General features: G+C 39.3%; 1 protein-coding gene across 4 annotated transcripts in view; it reads left to right on the top strand.

Annotated features, from left to right (window-relative positions):
* dnajc6 (DnaJ (Hsp40) homolog, subfamily C, member 6) overlaps positions 1–11,782 on the top strand; it is a 43,523-nt gene extending 31,741 nt beyond the window's left edge. For 3 of the 4 annotated variants that reach the window (XM_044361822.1, XM_044361819.1, XM_044361820.1), the window contains 8 exons: positions 777–1,151; positions 1,723–1,866; positions 2,740–2,841; positions 3,080–3,217; positions 3,295–3,624; positions 4,546–4,694; positions 5,154–5,330; positions 8,547–11,782. In XM_044361822.1, the coding sequence (XP_044217757.1) occupies positions 777–1,151; positions 1,723–1,866; positions 2,740–2,841; positions 3,080–3,217; positions 3,295–3,624; positions 4,546–4,694; positions 5,154–5,330; positions 8,547–8,648 (1,517 nt within the window). In that variant the 3' untranslated portion in view covers positions 8,649–11,782. The remainder of the gene's footprint in view (positions 1–776; positions 1,152–1,722; positions 1,867–2,739; positions 2,842–3,079; positions 3,218–3,294; positions 3,625–4,545; positions 4,695–5,153; positions 5,331–8,546) is intronic. The other variant, XM_044361821.1, reaches the window with a different exon arrangement.
* Positions 11,783–16,744: the final 4,962 nt, after the last annotated feature.

A 16,744-nucleotide genomic window follows, 5' to 3' on the forward strand; every position in this document is an offset into this window, starting at 1 on the left:
TATGCAGTGATATATCATTTTGGTAGAAATTTTTACTTTTAATGCCTCTGGCATAGATACTGACCCAATGAGGACCTGAATAAATTACTTGTGTTAGAAATTGCTCTAAAACATGTTTTACAACATCTCACATATATTTGTTTTCTTTCTCTCTGCCCAGAAAAAATGTTATTCAAAAAATATTTGTTGATGTGAGGAACTGTGGGGAAAAACACAAAATCCCAGTGATGATTACTAATGGATGTACTGTAAGGGGGAAAACAGTATAGCCTTAAGTGGTACCAATAAAAAATGCTCTACCAAAGTGAAATATTGCTCTTGATTAATATTCGCTAAGTAAAAAGTTTATAGTCATACTGTACATCATGTCCTTTATTTAAAGGCATACTGTATATTTAATGATTGTACATAGAGATTTATTGTGTTTTTTAGGCATTATCTCCTCCAATTAGCTAAAAGCAGCTACCAGTGGCAGATTGCAAAGTGTGCAACATAGTTTATTATAGCACACAGTATCGAGAGAATAGTTTATTCTTGTAGCAGAGATGACCTACGTAGTTTCCCAGTATTCCCTACTTCGCTCTTGTCCCTTTTTCTCTTAACCTACTCTGTGTTTCTGTCTACTTTGCCCCAATTAATTTCCTGTCTGCTTCTCTTCCACTTGTTACTTACTCCACTTTACATGGCTCTTTCTCATTTGGTAATACACTACATTTTTCTTTTGTCTCTTTCTTTCTCTACCTCTTTCCTTCTATCTCTGTCTCATCCTTCTGCAGAGCCAAGCAGGCCCCACGGAGGCCCAGACGGTAGGGGCCACGGTGAAGAAAGTGAGCCCTCAGATGACGAGATGCTATCTCTCTCCAGCCAGCGAAGCAGCGCCAGCACAGCCCCCCAGAAACCCGAACCCCCTGCCCCAACGCCTGCTGCCTCAGCGCCAGCTGAGGAAGTGGATCTTCTTGGCCTGGATGGAGGGATAAACACCCCATGTCCCTCGTCTCAGCCTCTGAGTACTGCAGCTGCAACTACTGACCTCTTAGGGGACTTGTTTGGGGCTCCTCCCCAGCCAACCAGTGGGGCTTCATCTGCCCAGTCCACACCACACAAAGTAGCCCCCAGCACCGCCTCACCATGTCCCTCTCCTGCCCCACCAGGTGAGATAAGTTTGAATGTAAATTAAAATAATTTTAACACATTTTAAATGTGATATTGTGCAAAGTGCGCTTAGAGGGCTTGGCATGCAGTTAGGGTTTCAGTAGATTTCTAAAGACTAATACAGTTAATCGAACATGAAAGTTGATTCTCAGCCTTAGAAATAGTAGCTTTTTATTGCACTTTCAACTACATTTCACAGTTTTCATCAGGTGATAAGTAAGCCCCGAATTAAGATTATTTAGTCAAATTGATATATTTAATATTTATTAAAACATAAATACATAAAATAATACTGTTTAATACTGTAAATAAATGAAGTATGGTACTACACTATCATGTTAAACATTTTATTAAGAGTTGATTTTTCTACTTATAGCAAAATAGCATAAATATATATATTTATATGTCCTGTATACATACACAATATTATACAAAGAAACCCAATGGCACTACATATTCTGTGATGCAAAAGTTGAGAAAATAAAATGAAATAACTTTTTTAAAAATGTCTTGTCATCTCATTCTCTAGAATAAGATAATAACACAAGTGGCTATGTTTGTTTCCCTCAGCGTTTGATCCCTTTGGGACAGGTCCCATGCCTAAGCCTCAGGACATGATGGGCTCACTCCTTGGACCAGGTAATGTGGGGCAGCCAGACCCCTTCCTGCATGCTGCTCGCTCTCCATCACCCACCCTGCAGCCTACCAGCCTGGGTAAGGCATGCTTTTGCTGCTCTGCTGCACACTGCAACATAGCATTCCGGGTGACATAAAAACATTTCAATAGTCTGGGTAAGGCACGTTATACAGCATCTACAAGTCCACCGCCACGCCTTAACACATGAGTCTGCATTGCGGTTGTCTCTGTGCATTAACTGGTAAAAACTGAGGCTGCATCGTGTTTTGCTTTTTTTTTCTTTTTTACTTTTTTAGCTCTCAGACACTGGCTTTGCAAGAGATAGCTTTTCTGTATTGCTGCTGTATGTTTGGCACTGAATGAGTTTGCATGATAAGTATTTGCACCCTGTCTAATTACTATTCCACAGAAAAAGCCCCGTCTTGATATTTCACCCCCTGCATGAGTTATTTCCCATCAACTTACAAAATTTTCAGCCTGAACTCAGCCTGAAGGCAATAATTGAACTTCAAACATGGCAAGCAGTTCTCTTACTTTAGATTCAGACTTTTCTTTAGACATAATATCTTTACAGAGCACTGTGTGCATGATGAAGTGAGACAACAACAAAATTATCTGCATTTCAATCAGAAATATCATGCTAAATTTAAAATTGACTTAATATTAACAGTCAGTTTATACTGTTGGCCTGAACCCAACCCAAACACATTATGCAATCAAAAACAGGCTTAAACCTGTCCTAACAGGCATAATGTATTTGTAGTAGAGGTTGCCAATCTCTAACAATTTAAAATAAGTTGTAAACATCCTCAAACCTCCAACAGCCCCCTAACAACTCCATTCATGTGATTCAAACTTTCGTTATCATTTTGTCTGGCTGTGTGGGTTCATATCGCTCAGTTCCCATTCACTGTGCTCCGTCTGTGATAAACCTTTATCTGGTTGAATAGGCCGGAGTTCCCCCGTCCCGCCCACCACTCCAACCGTCAACATTCAGCAGCAAAATGCCATGGGAGGCTGGGATTGGAACAGGACTGCTACCACAAACACAGGTACACCCGACCACACTGTCACACACATATCAACACAAACAACACTGGATATTCAGCTGATTCTTCAAACCTACTGAAACCTGTTAGTAGTTTATCCTAAGCTGGTGGTGCTTGATGTTGAAACAGATAGAAAGATCTCTATAAAATTAAAAGCAGTGCTACATAAGGCTCAGAGTAACAGTAGGGCTCAAAAATATAAGAATATCAGTATTTTCTGCTTGTTTGTTGCCTCATCTAGGAGGAAGCTTTGGTATAGGCAGTCGATCAGCCACTACCAGCCCCACAGGCTCGGTCCACAGCACCCCCACGCATCAAACAAAGCCAAACACCCTGGACCCATTCGCTGACATAGGCAACCTGGGGGGAAGCCTTGGAGGTTTGTCAGTAGAAATTGTCTCAAGCGTCTTTCTCGCCACCATCTCTTCTGTCATTATATCTGTCCTTTTCTTTCAGGAGGTTCTGGCTTCTCTAGCAAGCCCACCACCCCTACAGGAACTACCCCTTCATTTCCTCCCATGGGCTCCCCGTCGCGGCCTCCTCCATCTCCCCAGCACACAGGAGGATGGCAGCCGCACACAGGAGCAGGGTTCCCCTCATGGCAGCCTGGTGCTGGAGGCGGTGGAGGATGGCAAGGACAGGGCCCTATCCCGCAGCCAAAGCCCAGCCCCAGCCACACCTCCATGCCTCACACGTCGCCCCAGAACCGACCCAACTACAACGTCAGCTTCTCTGCAATGGGAGGAGGTTCGCCCAGCGCAGGGGTCAAAGCGCAGGGTGGCATGGGTGAGAAAGAAATCTGGAAGGAGGTTTAATGTTGTTATGATGTGAATTTGTTCAATTCTTGTCTGTGTCATATTTGACATGGCTTGCCAGAATTCTTGACAGTAAAATTTAGACAAGCACATATCAACTGAGAAAAAAATTCAATAGCAGTTCACCTCTAGATGGCACTATAGCATTATGATACATTCAGAGGGCAATAACTCAGTGGTCATGAACCTCAATAATTGAAAATTTTGCGCAATTTGTACAAAAAATTATGGTATATTTAGGTATTGGAATATTTAGAAATTGGCTTGATTCTGTCACCATATTTATTTTGATGTAGATTAAGATCCAGATGCATTCAATATGAATTTTTATTGTTATTATTGTATTATAAGTCAAGTCCATTTTTATTTTTAATTTGCTTCAGGTACCTTTACAAGTCTGTACAGCAATACAAAATCTTACCATCCTCCATAAGGAAAAACTCCTCCCACCAAAAAAAGTCCCTCTTCTAGGATGGACAGACATGCAATAGATGTTGTGTGTACAAAACAAACTAAGATAACAAAATTACGGTATGGGAGAACAGGATGACAAAATTATAGATGCATTAAAAACACATATGAAGAATATGATCTGGAGGGCAGCTTTGGTGGAAGTATGCACTCTCTGAGTGCTTTCTAGTTTGCTGTTGTGACAGGTTTTTAAAAAATGGCTACTCACAGAATTTCAACCAGAACAGAATAAGATTCTGATATGAAAATCAGCTTTTAATATATTTTGAAAGCAAGAGTACAGAGGTTGTTGTTATACTTGGATGCATTTTTAAAACATTAACATTTTGATGGTGGTGCATGCATTCTTTGAAGGGAATCTATTGATCACAGTTTTTCACAGTGCGTTTTCTCTCTTTCTGTTTGTATCTCTCTCTGCCAGGCACTAAGCCTAAGGCCTCGGATGCCAACTTTGATGACCTGCTGTCTGGTCAGGGCTTCGCTGGGACCAAAGAGAAGAAAGGGCCCAGGACTATAGCAGAGATGAGGAAGGAGGAGATGGCCAAAGAGATGGATCCTGAGAAAATAAAGGTAGGAGTTATTTTTCTGATGTGCCACTGACTTACATCTATTTATAAATGAGTAGGAGTAGTTATTCTTTTTTGCTTTCAAAGTTTCTGTGAGACACAGCATGAAGTCCCATGACTCTTGCATCACTGCATCTGGGTAGAAGGACTGTTTGACATGAATTCAGTTGGGTTTTGTCATCTGTTTATCCAGTGTAGCACAAAATAAACAATTCAATTGTTCCCAGAAGTGGATGGTGTACTCAAAAACCCTTGGCTGTTAAAGCCTTTCTGTTTATTCCAGGATTAATTAAACCAACTACTGTAGGTCTCGCATGACAAAACTTTGGGTCCATTAATTACTCCTTTAAAGACATTTGATCAGAGCCAAAGTAGCTCAAAGCATTTCCACTAATAATTGTTACAAATCTGGTCATGAGTGGCTAATGGCTCCCCTTCTTTCCCTCCCCTGTTTGTGTCCCAGATTCTGGACTGGATCGAGGGGAAGGAGCGTAACATCCGTGCCCTGCTGTCCACTATGCATACTGTGCTGTGGGAGGGAGAGACACGCTGGAAGCCCGTTGGTATGGCTGACCTGGTTACTCCAGAACAGGTCAAGAAGGTCTACCGCAAAGCAGTCCTCGTCGTCCACCCAGATAAGGTGAGACAGATCATGACTGGGGGACTTGATAAAGTGAGAAACTTAACCTGCAGGGAAAGAATACAAGACTTCTCTGACATCTAACAAGTTCTCTTTTATTTATTTATTTATTTATTTAGACAGGAGTGAGGGTTCAACCAAAACTATTGGCAGCCCATTAGTTGATACAGAGAATCATAATATTCATCATAACATTACTTAATCATAACATGATAACTTAAAAGTTAATATGTTCACTCTAAACCTATGTCAGTGTTGTGTTTACAGCTTGTTTCTGCTGCCCTCAAGTGGCCAAAATATACAATTGATGTAATTTTAAGTAAGTCACTGTAACATTAATTATTAATGACTAAATAAGCAGCAATCAAAGCTTAAAAAAACATTTATTTATTACGAGTTTGACCATTAAAAACTCAGCAAATCTGCTTCATCAGGCAATATAAGCAAACAACCTAACAACTGTCAACTAACTCTTCTTTTAATCTAAGAGACAGAACATAATATTGGAAAAGCTATAAGGTGAATGCTGGAGGATCAAAGGTTGTTTGTACATTAATTAAGGTTGAACAGGAATTTTTTCACACATGATATAAACAAAGAAAATAAGATGATGAAAACAAGAAAAATAATCATCCCCTCAACAAAGCGATAAGTCAGAGATCCAAAAGTAGGTTTCAACCAATCAAATAAAGAACTAAATAAAGAACTACCATCCTGATGAACAGAGTTAGCAGTTTCATGAAGGTGACTAATTATATTACCAATAGTGGCATTATAGTCAGGCACAAAGGTACAACATTCAGAACCAATAACAGCACAAGTTCCTCCTTGGGCTGCTAAAAGAAAATCCAACGCAGCTCTGTTTTGTAAAGCTAGTAGCCTAACAGAGGCGAGTTCGCTTGACAAAAGCATTAGAGCCTTACCAGTTTCATTAGCTATAACTTCTATTGCATGAGACAAATCAGCAATTTGATCTAAAGCAGACATAACTCCATAAAAAGGAAGCAGGGGACCAAGCACGTTCTTGAAAGGCGACTGATGATGTGTCCCAAAGACATCCAAAACTCCACGTCGTACTCGTTGAGGAAGAGGTTTCTGCGGCAGAGAGTGAGCCACTCTCATAGCTGGGATGATGTATGCTAAGCCACAGCGTCCTTTGTAATCCACTGGAAGATACGGGTACGCAAGGTTTCCACACACCCAGTACATTCCTACAGGAGAAGATATGGAACAGCTAGCAGTGCGGTGAGCTAGAGCACTGAGGCGAGCCTGACCTGCTGCTTCCAAACACTGCTGGGGATTTGAATCCAGAGATTTAAATTCAATATCAGTATGTTCTGCGTCCCATTTAAAAGTATGAAGGCAAGTGGATTCTCCTACTGGTTTATTGCCGTCATTCTCAAGGCACCAAGGGAACGGCTGAGGAATGAGCTGTACTGGGACGGGTTTTGGTGTTTTCAGACATCTGTAGCAGTTTGCATGCCCTCCAGAACAGTTTAGAGGTCTCATTTTGGAGATACGGGGGCAGTCAGGGTGAGAATAAGACTGAGACAAGGGAATATGCAGCAGGTGGCAGGTGTCGCAGTCAGAGGCAGGTAAGGCCATCAGAGGTAAGCCTTCTCCAGCTGTGTAAGGCATGAGGCCACAAACGTAACAGCTGGAATTAGGCCGTATGTGGTTGGCGACTTGCCACGCCATCGTCAGGAAAATATTGATATCATTTACTCTTACATCCGGGGCTTTCGTGGCCTGTGGAGCTCCTATGATGGACTCCACCAGGATCAGTGTCAAGAGATGTCGGACGATCCGCATTCTTGAAATGGAAGTCATGGATCCACAAAATCTGGCAATAAACCTTCACAGTGAGACTTTTGTGGAAGTGTTTAGTTCATGTAGCAGTATTCACCAGGTTTAGGAGGAACATCAGCACCATCATCTGGAATCTGGGAGGCAGCTTTTACCTGTGAAATGCATAAAGTGAATGTAGACTAGCTGTCCTGTCAGAAATAAAACACAAATCTTACAAATGGTAAGGCAAGGCCAAAGCAATCATAACAACAGCTGATAAAATTCCTTACTTGTGGTTTCCGTCATGAGGCCAGCCTTTTTTTCTCTCTTCTGTCTGGGAATTCAGGTTATGGCTCTAACATCTGTCATGAAATAACAGCGAGTGGACTCTTTCCCCTCTATTCATCCTCACTTTTATCAGGACAAGAATGTAGGTACAACCCAAAATATGCACACGAGGATCTAGTGAGTGAATCACAGGATCAATACCCACTGATCAATCACGATGAGACGGCAGGATTTCAATCATCAAAACGGGACGATCAGACTTTGAGGCAGCTTTACGTAAGATATGATTGGGTTGCATAATCCCACAGAAACATAAGCGCAGTTAGTAAAGACAACAAAAAGAAAGACTCAATGCATATCAGCACACATACTGTAAAAGCAGGAAGATCTGGACAAATGGACACACATGAACACGTATAAACACACACACTGCTGATTTATGTTAAGCTAATAGGCAATACAGACATGCAGACTTGTTAATGGTTGCGAAATGTGTTTTTAATCGTCAGAGCACAGATACTCCAGTTATCTTCAATCAGTTATCAGTGGTCACTTATCTCAACTAAAGACTACCGTCTCTCCAAAACATTTTTGTGTAAGAATGCTGATAAATAGTTTATTATATGACTCGATGTTTGGAGAGTGTGCATAGTTATAGTTTATTTGCAGTGTTTTGTGGTTTTATGCAGTTTGAGCTCTTGTTTTAGAATGATTTGTGTGTTTTTCTGGTTTATTTTTTATTTTTTGTCATATTGGTGTCACAAAATAACTCCTACCTTTATTTTTTTAATCTTTCCAGTCGATTACGTTGATGCTCTGCGTGTGTCAGTTTGTTTACATGTTTCTTGGTTGACCTCAGCCTCGGAGGAAGTCACACTGGTTCACACACACTTGCTTACACATGCTAAAAAGTGCTACATTCCCATCTATCTGCTCAATCTTTAGAGCATGTTTTATGTTAGATTTTAGGCCAGAGGCCAATCAGTTATGTCGGTGCAGGTGTTTTATATCCGGGTGCGTGCCAAAGACAGAACACCTGCCTTACATCACTGTTTGGGAATATGGGCAGAAGTGCAACATGCTTGAAGCTGATTTTCCTATGGGTTTAACTGGTTTGTGTTTTTCCTTCTTCCCTCACAGGCGACAGGACAGCCCTATGAACAATATGCCAAGATGATTTTCATGGAACTAAATGACGCCTGGTCGGAATTTGAAAGCCAAGGACAAAAACCCCTCTACTGAAGAAAGAGTGATAGGAAGTGAGCGATGAGAGGATGTCTCTGCTGATTGTGTTATCTAACCTGAAATGTTTCACCACTCTGGTCAACATACTACAGCCACAACCCACAATATCTGCCTTTATACCTGTGCTTTTACCCATGCTTCTCTTCTCGCCACACAAACACAGAACATCTGGTTGACTACAGAACTACAGTGTCCAGACTAAAGAGTGTAACTAAACAAATGGCTCCCCGTTGCTCCAAATTACCTACCTACTGTATGTGTGTGGTGCAAGATTGTCCTTCCTTGTTGAATGTCCTTAGCCCTGAACCAACCCACCAATCAAAGCAGAGTCACCGGGATGTCTGAAAAAAAAAACAGAGCAACTCAACTTGATTCGGAGACAGATCAAAATAAAACAAGAGACAATGGACATACAAGATAAGAGACAAACAAATCAGTGAGTGACTTGAACAAGCATTTCGCAGACAGCTCTAAATAGAGATTCAGAGCACTAGCTAGACTGCAAGGCACAGCAAGCATTTAACAGCAATCAAGCCATTTACCCACAATACACTCTGTTCAGGAAGTAGATTTCACTATGAACTGCATGTGAAAATTGAAAATGTTGTCATAAATAATCCAGAGTTTTTTAAATGGAATTGAATGTTTCAGTAGAAGTAAAAAAAAAAAGTAACTGCAACATAAATTTATGTTGTTCACTGACTGAAGTGAAATTGAACTGAAGCCAAACTTGTTTTCCTTCCCAAATAGGCTGTTTGGAGATACAAATTAGCAATTATCTGTCGAATTTAGGAAGTTTTATGAAAGTGCAAAGAGGATGAAAGTACTTTTTTCTGCTTTTGAGACTAACGCTGATTACAGGTTTGCTTCCATCTCCACTAGCCTTAAATTTAAGTTTGCTGGGTGATATTGAAAATGAAAAACTAAATAAGATTTTAAAAAAACATGGGTCTCTATAATAAAAACACAGGTTAGAAGGCTGCCAACATTTCCATTCCTGACTTTGTATTAATATGGCAGATTGAAACATAACGGTGATATCATTAGTACGTCTGATCTAATCGAGCCTTGTGTTTTTGCTGTGTTTGCTGCGAACTGGACATTGTATATTTTAGGATTAGCACATGTACAGATCCTTACATGAAGCACCTTGAGGCCTCATGCATTCTTGCTCATACAGTAACATGTATTTTTGCATGATAGCAACCGGGGAGCTCAGTGAAAGCACAAACTGACTAATCTGTGCAGCTTTGAAGGAAAGCCATTGTTATTTATTTATTAGTTAATTTTTGTTCATGTTCATTTTTTTTTTTTGATTTGTGTATGAGGGCTGCTCCTTTTGAGTTCAAACAATCTGCACGTGTCTTTATCTTACGTTTTTAAAGAAAGATATTTTTGGGCCACTATGTTTCACTTACCAACTGACTGACTGACAAACTAACAAAACAGGGGAGTAATTTGTCAGACTATATCAGAGTTTTTGTTGGTATAGCATTTTATAGACTGCAATATCTTTTTCCAAACTACAGCAATCACATAACTTGTGCTTAAACACTGCAGTTGTGCTCATCTGAGTTTTCTATTGGTCCCAAAAAACTCCCTACAATGCAATAATAGTCGTGGTTTGATTTTGCAGACATGGATGATTTTATCATAGGACGACATGTAAATCGTGTCAGACTGATGAGTGAATTAATGTGCTTTACTGTATTTCATATATCTTCACATTTTAAATTCCTAATTTCACTAAGGTCCTACTGTACATATATCTGCTCTCATTATCACAGTTTTATCAAAACACTGATTGATATGCAGCAGTTGCAACATGTTTTTTTTTTTTTTCTTTGATTACTTGATGTCATTTGTTTACCTTTGTGAGACATTTCTGTCACAGCACTGACACTTTTATTTATAATAATCATGCAGCTTTTGTCTGGACAAATAATACTATGTCATATCAAATGTGAGGTACAGCAAACATGTCTCAAAGTGTCAACCTTTTGTCAGGAGCTGTACATGTTGCAGGTGCTTTTTCTAATAGTTTGAATCCAGAACAGATGTGAATTTAAATCTCTCTTCATATAATCTCATTAACATACAGACTGATGTGATTGTTCCACTGTATGATGGTCTCTCTTCAGCCTTTGGTACATGTTTTAGGGACATTTACTCCTGAGTAAGTGAATAAATATGACTCGTTAGCATGATGCAGAAACTGAAGCAATTCTCAATTTTTGAAAACATCATAATTTGGTGGTTTGAGGTTCTTAAAGGACACTAATATAACCCTATGAAATCTTCATCTCTCAGCTTTGTTTTTACAAAAGTTCTACTGTAAAATCCACTTGAGATGTTTACTGATTCAAAAATAAAATGTGTTTTGAATCATTTTTAACTTGCATATTGAGCAAAATATTTTTCCTTCACATGTTTAAGTTATTAACATCATTACTGTTACTGTTTTCATGCTCTCTCTCTGTGTTTTGGAGATTTAGATGAAGGATGAGATACTTAACCATCATCTTTGTTGGAATTCATTTTTGCCCATGATTCTCACTTTCTTCATCTGCATTGAGGATGTTGACTGAATACTGACCAGTGTAAAAAGAGTCCGACTGCTACAAAGTGATGTTTCTTTAACCGGTTTGGGACCCAAAATGGATCAGAGGACTCAAATGTGGTGGTCACCGCATCACTGGAAAGAGATTAAGAAATGTGTGCTTGAACAAGACTCTGGGTCTCAGGCTGAAAATGTTAAAGAACTCCTACCAGACACAGGAAGTGTGTAGTATGTGCTTCTGTGCTCTATTTACACCGAGGACCTACATGTGAAATAACCCTCATAAGCTCCCTCGCTGACTGAATTCTCTATCTGCAATCTTACAGCTATGTTAAAAAGCTAACCTCTATATTGTAGTCGATGGATGTGTGTTGTTTGAAGTTGTGGTACGTATGGAAGTGATCTGATTTGGATACGGACTACTGTACGTTATGTGTTTGCCTGTCTGCTGTTAAAGTATTACTAAAATGTGTAAAATTCTGTTCATGTGTTCCTTTTCAGTTCTGTTTACTGTTACAGGATGTACATAATGATCAAGTGCAGTGCACAGAAATAAATAGTAAACAGAAAACAGATGTTTCCTCAGAGTATCTTTGCTTTGCTTCTCGGGAAAAAAGAGTTTTAAATGGAATCAGCTTGAGGCTCTTAAAACAAACCACCACCAGTCATTAACAGGATGTTTTTTTTGACTTGATGCTTCTTTATCCATTGAATTTGGCACAGATAGTGTTTCTCCTTCCGGTCACTAGAGGGTAGCGGTGTACAACTCACTCTTGGAATGGTTTAAATGGCACATGCACTGTGCTCACAGGTAGATTAGATGAAAAGTTACTGCTTGTTTGTGTTTGTGTATACAAATGCATCCCTTACTTAATACATATAATGATTGGTCAATAATACAAATAACAATTTATTCTTGCAGATGATGCTTTCAGTTTATGGTGGTGGTCCAGATTTCTGCAATAATGTAAATGAAGACAGACGGTAACAACATGTTGCATGACAATGCTGCTGTTCATTACTTGTTCTTCATCTAATCTCCTCTCATATGTGACCAGTTAGGGCTTGATATGTTTTCTCCTGGGCCCAAATCCGGGAAAAACAGGGCTGCAGTCTCATTGTTTAACCATCCAAAAGGAAAGTTATGGTAATTGAAAATAACCCCCCCAATCAGTGATTCATTGTTAAATATGGTTACTGCTGCACTCTTCAGATTTTCCCTCCTCTAACTCCTCTCTGCTGACAGTGCTGACGCACTTCCTGAGAAAGATTCAGTGCTGATGGATGAAGATCATTATCATAGGCTGATGTTTTATTTTTCACTATACCATAGACCATTAAGCACAAATCTAATCTACATATCAAGCTGTTACACACACACACAGAGGTTCAAGTCAACATCCTGATACCAGCAGGGACATGGATGCTGTTTGGAGTTAGTCCAACATACACAAGCATGTAGACATATTCAGGGATGTTACCACAAGAGCACAAGAAGGTTAAGAGATTCACTGACACTAACTGCAGATATATGATCAAATGCATAAGAAAAATGATAATAATTATGAACAAAAATGGTAAACTATTATTTCTACCAGTAAACTGAGCTCTAGGAGTTGCTCTGATATGTTATATTTGAGAAAACTGGATGACTTATTCTGAATACGTCTTCCTATATGTTTAGGTCTATGTACTGCCACACATTTCAATTTTTTAAATCTGCCCTGTTTTAATCGCAGAACTGTTTTAATTTTAATTGGTCTTTATTCTACTCACCAATTCAGAAGAGGTTCTTATGACATGCATTGATGGAGAAACGTTTTTGCTTGTTGTTAGTCTTCTGTGTTATACATGAAAGAATAAACATCAAATAAGAACTCTGAAAGACTTAAAAACTCTTCATTTTGGGCAAAAATTCCTATACGTCTCTATTTGGGGATATCATATTCCCTAAAACGTGATTAACAAACATTAGTTTCACAATATCGATTTCAGGACAGTACATCCTCCCACTGAGTTAAATACCTTTGAGGAAAATCATTGCAAGTGTCCCACTAATAAAAATAATTAATAAGCATAGACTGCACAGATGCAGTGCTCTGTGCGCTCTATACACTGCATACCTGAACAGATCTCTGGTTTATGATTCCTGTGAGAGACACAAAACATATTTTTCTGCCTGTTTCTGTCAAAGAACCACTTGTTTGTATCTCAGCATCTTTCCTGAGGGAGACAGTGTGAGCATACTAGCCACTGGTTATCTATTCAATTTAATTTGATTGGTTTTACTTACTTATTGATTGATTTTGATCTAAACAGTAATGTATATATCTGTAGTATACACACATCTGGGGCTGATTATCATCTGCAAAAAGCTATATGCCCAAACTGAATAGTTAGTTCTGTACAGTTTTAAAGAGCTGTCTCACAAGGATTTCTGCTCTCGTATTGCACAGCAAATAGCATAATAACAATATAAACATTTAATAGCGCTGCTAAATTCACTGTGAACAGAAATGATCATGTAAAGACAGGGGATGAGGTGAAGAAGTTATGTGAATTTTGACATTTACTGAAGAGGCCCAATCAAAGCTTGTTAGTATGATTTTATCTGACCCTATGTATTTTACTGATTTTGGATGTTGGACGTGTGACAGAAACATTCCCTAGTCTGCATGACACCTTGGGTAATATGGCATAGCCCTTCTGGGGGGCCTTTTAGATACAAACAATGGATCCATGGTCAAGTTTGGAACAGTTCCAGATGTGGGCATGTTGTGACACATAATATGTTGTGAGATAGCTGTCAATCACTTGATGGACGGCTCCCAACTGAGGTAGTGCCCCTGGAAAACATGTTATTCATATGATAAGATACAGATGTGTAACCCTATATAAGCTGTGCATCGACAGTGGTACATTGCCCAGACCATCTTTGTACATGGAATGGACCCGATGGCCATCGTCTAATAAACGTCTACAAAACAAGAACTTTGCCAGCTCTTCCTTTGAACGATATCATCACACATCCTTCCTTTCAAAGCTATTGAGTGACATGCTGTTCTTGAAGTGTTCACAATGTTGTGAATGAATTCAAGGTTCAGGGTGCATCTTGCTTTGACAAAATGACAGATGGCATTTAACCTAGAGAACATTGTTTTCATGAATCAAGACTGTTGCCCTAGATAAGCTGTGGGACCTGCATAAATAATGTCACTCACTCTGAGAAGCACTACTGTCAATTTACCCATGAAAGCACTTAACCCCTAAGTGCTCCAGTGGTCACTTGATGAAAGACCTCCTGCTGGAATCTCATATGACTGACTGACTGTGTGTATCTGTCTTCCTAAAAAGACGGATATATGTCTGCAAAACAGTGTACTGGTATAAATAAATATCTTCAAAAGAAAAAAACAAATCACGGGGTTGTTGTAAAAGCACACTGTGTACTGTTGTTGTTTTGACTGGCTGGGAAATGTTCATGTCTCCAGAGATGCGACTCCTCCAGTCTGGGAACTCCTTAGTAGAAAAAAAACAACACATTTTCACATGGCCTCCCCTATAAACAGTCATTAAAAGAAATACTTTGCTTTTTCAGATTTGTTAGTTTGTTTTGCAAGTAGTAGGTAGAAAGTCAGTGTTACTGCTATTTTGTGTTGTATGTTGTGAATTGTGTGTGTGCGTGTGTGTGTGAGAAAGTTTTCTATCAGAAGTAAACAAGACGAACGTGGCCCTAAGTGAATTTAAACCTGTAATATCCAAAAGAATAGTAATAGATTATTCTTTTATTTAATTTTCTTTATTCTACAGTAAGAGGTGGACACAAAACAGTTGAGCAGACATTTTTCCTACAATGAGTCCTCCCAAAGGCCTAGCTGACTAGTAGATATACAATATAATCCATCCAATATTTCTTGAGATATGTCAATCTGGGCCAAAGTGGTCGACCACCCGACCGATATGGCGTAATTCTTGTTTAAAGTCACAGGCACTATCACTGTGGGAAAGCAAGGAAGCAAACTAATTTAAAGTCCATCGCTTCATGATGCCAAAAATAGTTCTCATTATGGTTATCAGCTCTTTGGTCTCTGCATATTGCATCTAGCTAGGTCACTGTTTTTCTCTCCCTACTATACTAATAATGACTCCAATACAGCATCATTGTCTTGTGATTAAAATGCAGCCATTACAGACCCAGGGATGTCAATACAGATGCACTCATTTCATTCTCAAGGTTGTCTGTAAGTGCGTTTCTACAGTAATAATGTGAGGGGGGACACATATGGAGTTACTGAAAATAAGTGAATTTTGGATGGAGATGCTGGGGCTGATATGGGTGGTTGACCACTAAAACAAACCATGTTGGGAGCTAGTTTGCGACATATCATAGATTAAAGACATGTGTGTTATGTCTGTGGGAATCTCCCGAATACTGAGAGTTTTAATATGATCTGTTTGTGAGAGAGTAGTTTTTCTTACCGCTGCTCTCTTTGTGCTGAGAGAACCACTGACTGAACATATTTCCACACGATTAAATTTACTTTTTCTTTCCTTTTAATGGAGTTAAACATGCTCTGCTTTCCCGGTCATAAACTTCTATCTAAACACTCCTTGAAACATGCAGTGACTTGTTAGAGAGAATTTTGAAATATGTCCTACAGCGTGTGATACAATAAGAATGAAGTATCATGCTGCTTTGGTATGTGTGTGTGTCTGTGTCTGTGTCTGTGTGTGTATGTGCATGAATAGGAATGTGAATCTTGCATGCCAGGAGACTGTGATATTGCTGCTTGGGTGTGTAGATTTCACACAGGAAGTAGAAATGGAACATTTCATTAGGTTTCAGTGCGGTTTTTGGCATATCCTGCTCAAGTGCATCTTTCACAGATGAGAACAAACAACAGATCACAAGCTTTATCTTAATGTATGACAACAGAAGCCAGATGTCTACTGAGATGCAGAGAACATATATACATATACCAAACTGGTTTTCTTTTGAAGAAAATACACTAAACATGTACAGTTTCAACACTATGCAACCCTGAATCTCTAAATCTGGAAAATGCAAGCCTTCTTCTGGTAACCTGTTTTTAAGGATGGAGCTGAAAAAACGTGTTCGTATCATTTTTGTGTCATAAAACTTAAAAACAGGTGATGTTCAAATATGCATTCATCTTAGATTTTTCATACAAATACAAGATAATCAAGATTCTGGTCAAGATTTAAGGCTATCTGGGGTTTTTAAACTACTCAGGTGTCATGCAGGTCAACTCTCCAACTGCTGCAGTCAGCAGAGTTTTGCAGTGAAGTATCTTACTGGCAGTTTAAAAATAGGCTCCCTTTCTGGCTCTGCCACTTCACAAGCATGGGTTAGATGTAACTGCAGCTGTGATGGAAAAATACAACAGAACTTTAATAATAACTTTTATAGGCGTTCAGAAACAGTTTTAATTGAATTCTAAAATGGCTGTTGTTAGGGTCTGTTGCTATTCGCCTCTCAAGCTCTTCACTGCTTCCTCTCTCTGCAGGTCCA

This window comes from Thunnus albacares, chromosome 9 (assembly GCF_914725855.1).
Source record: "Thunnus albacares chromosome 9, fThuAlb1.1, whole genome shotgun sequence".
Taxonomy (NCBI): domain Eukaryota; kingdom Metazoa; phylum Chordata; class Actinopteri; order Scombriformes; family Scombridae; genus Thunnus; species Thunnus albacares.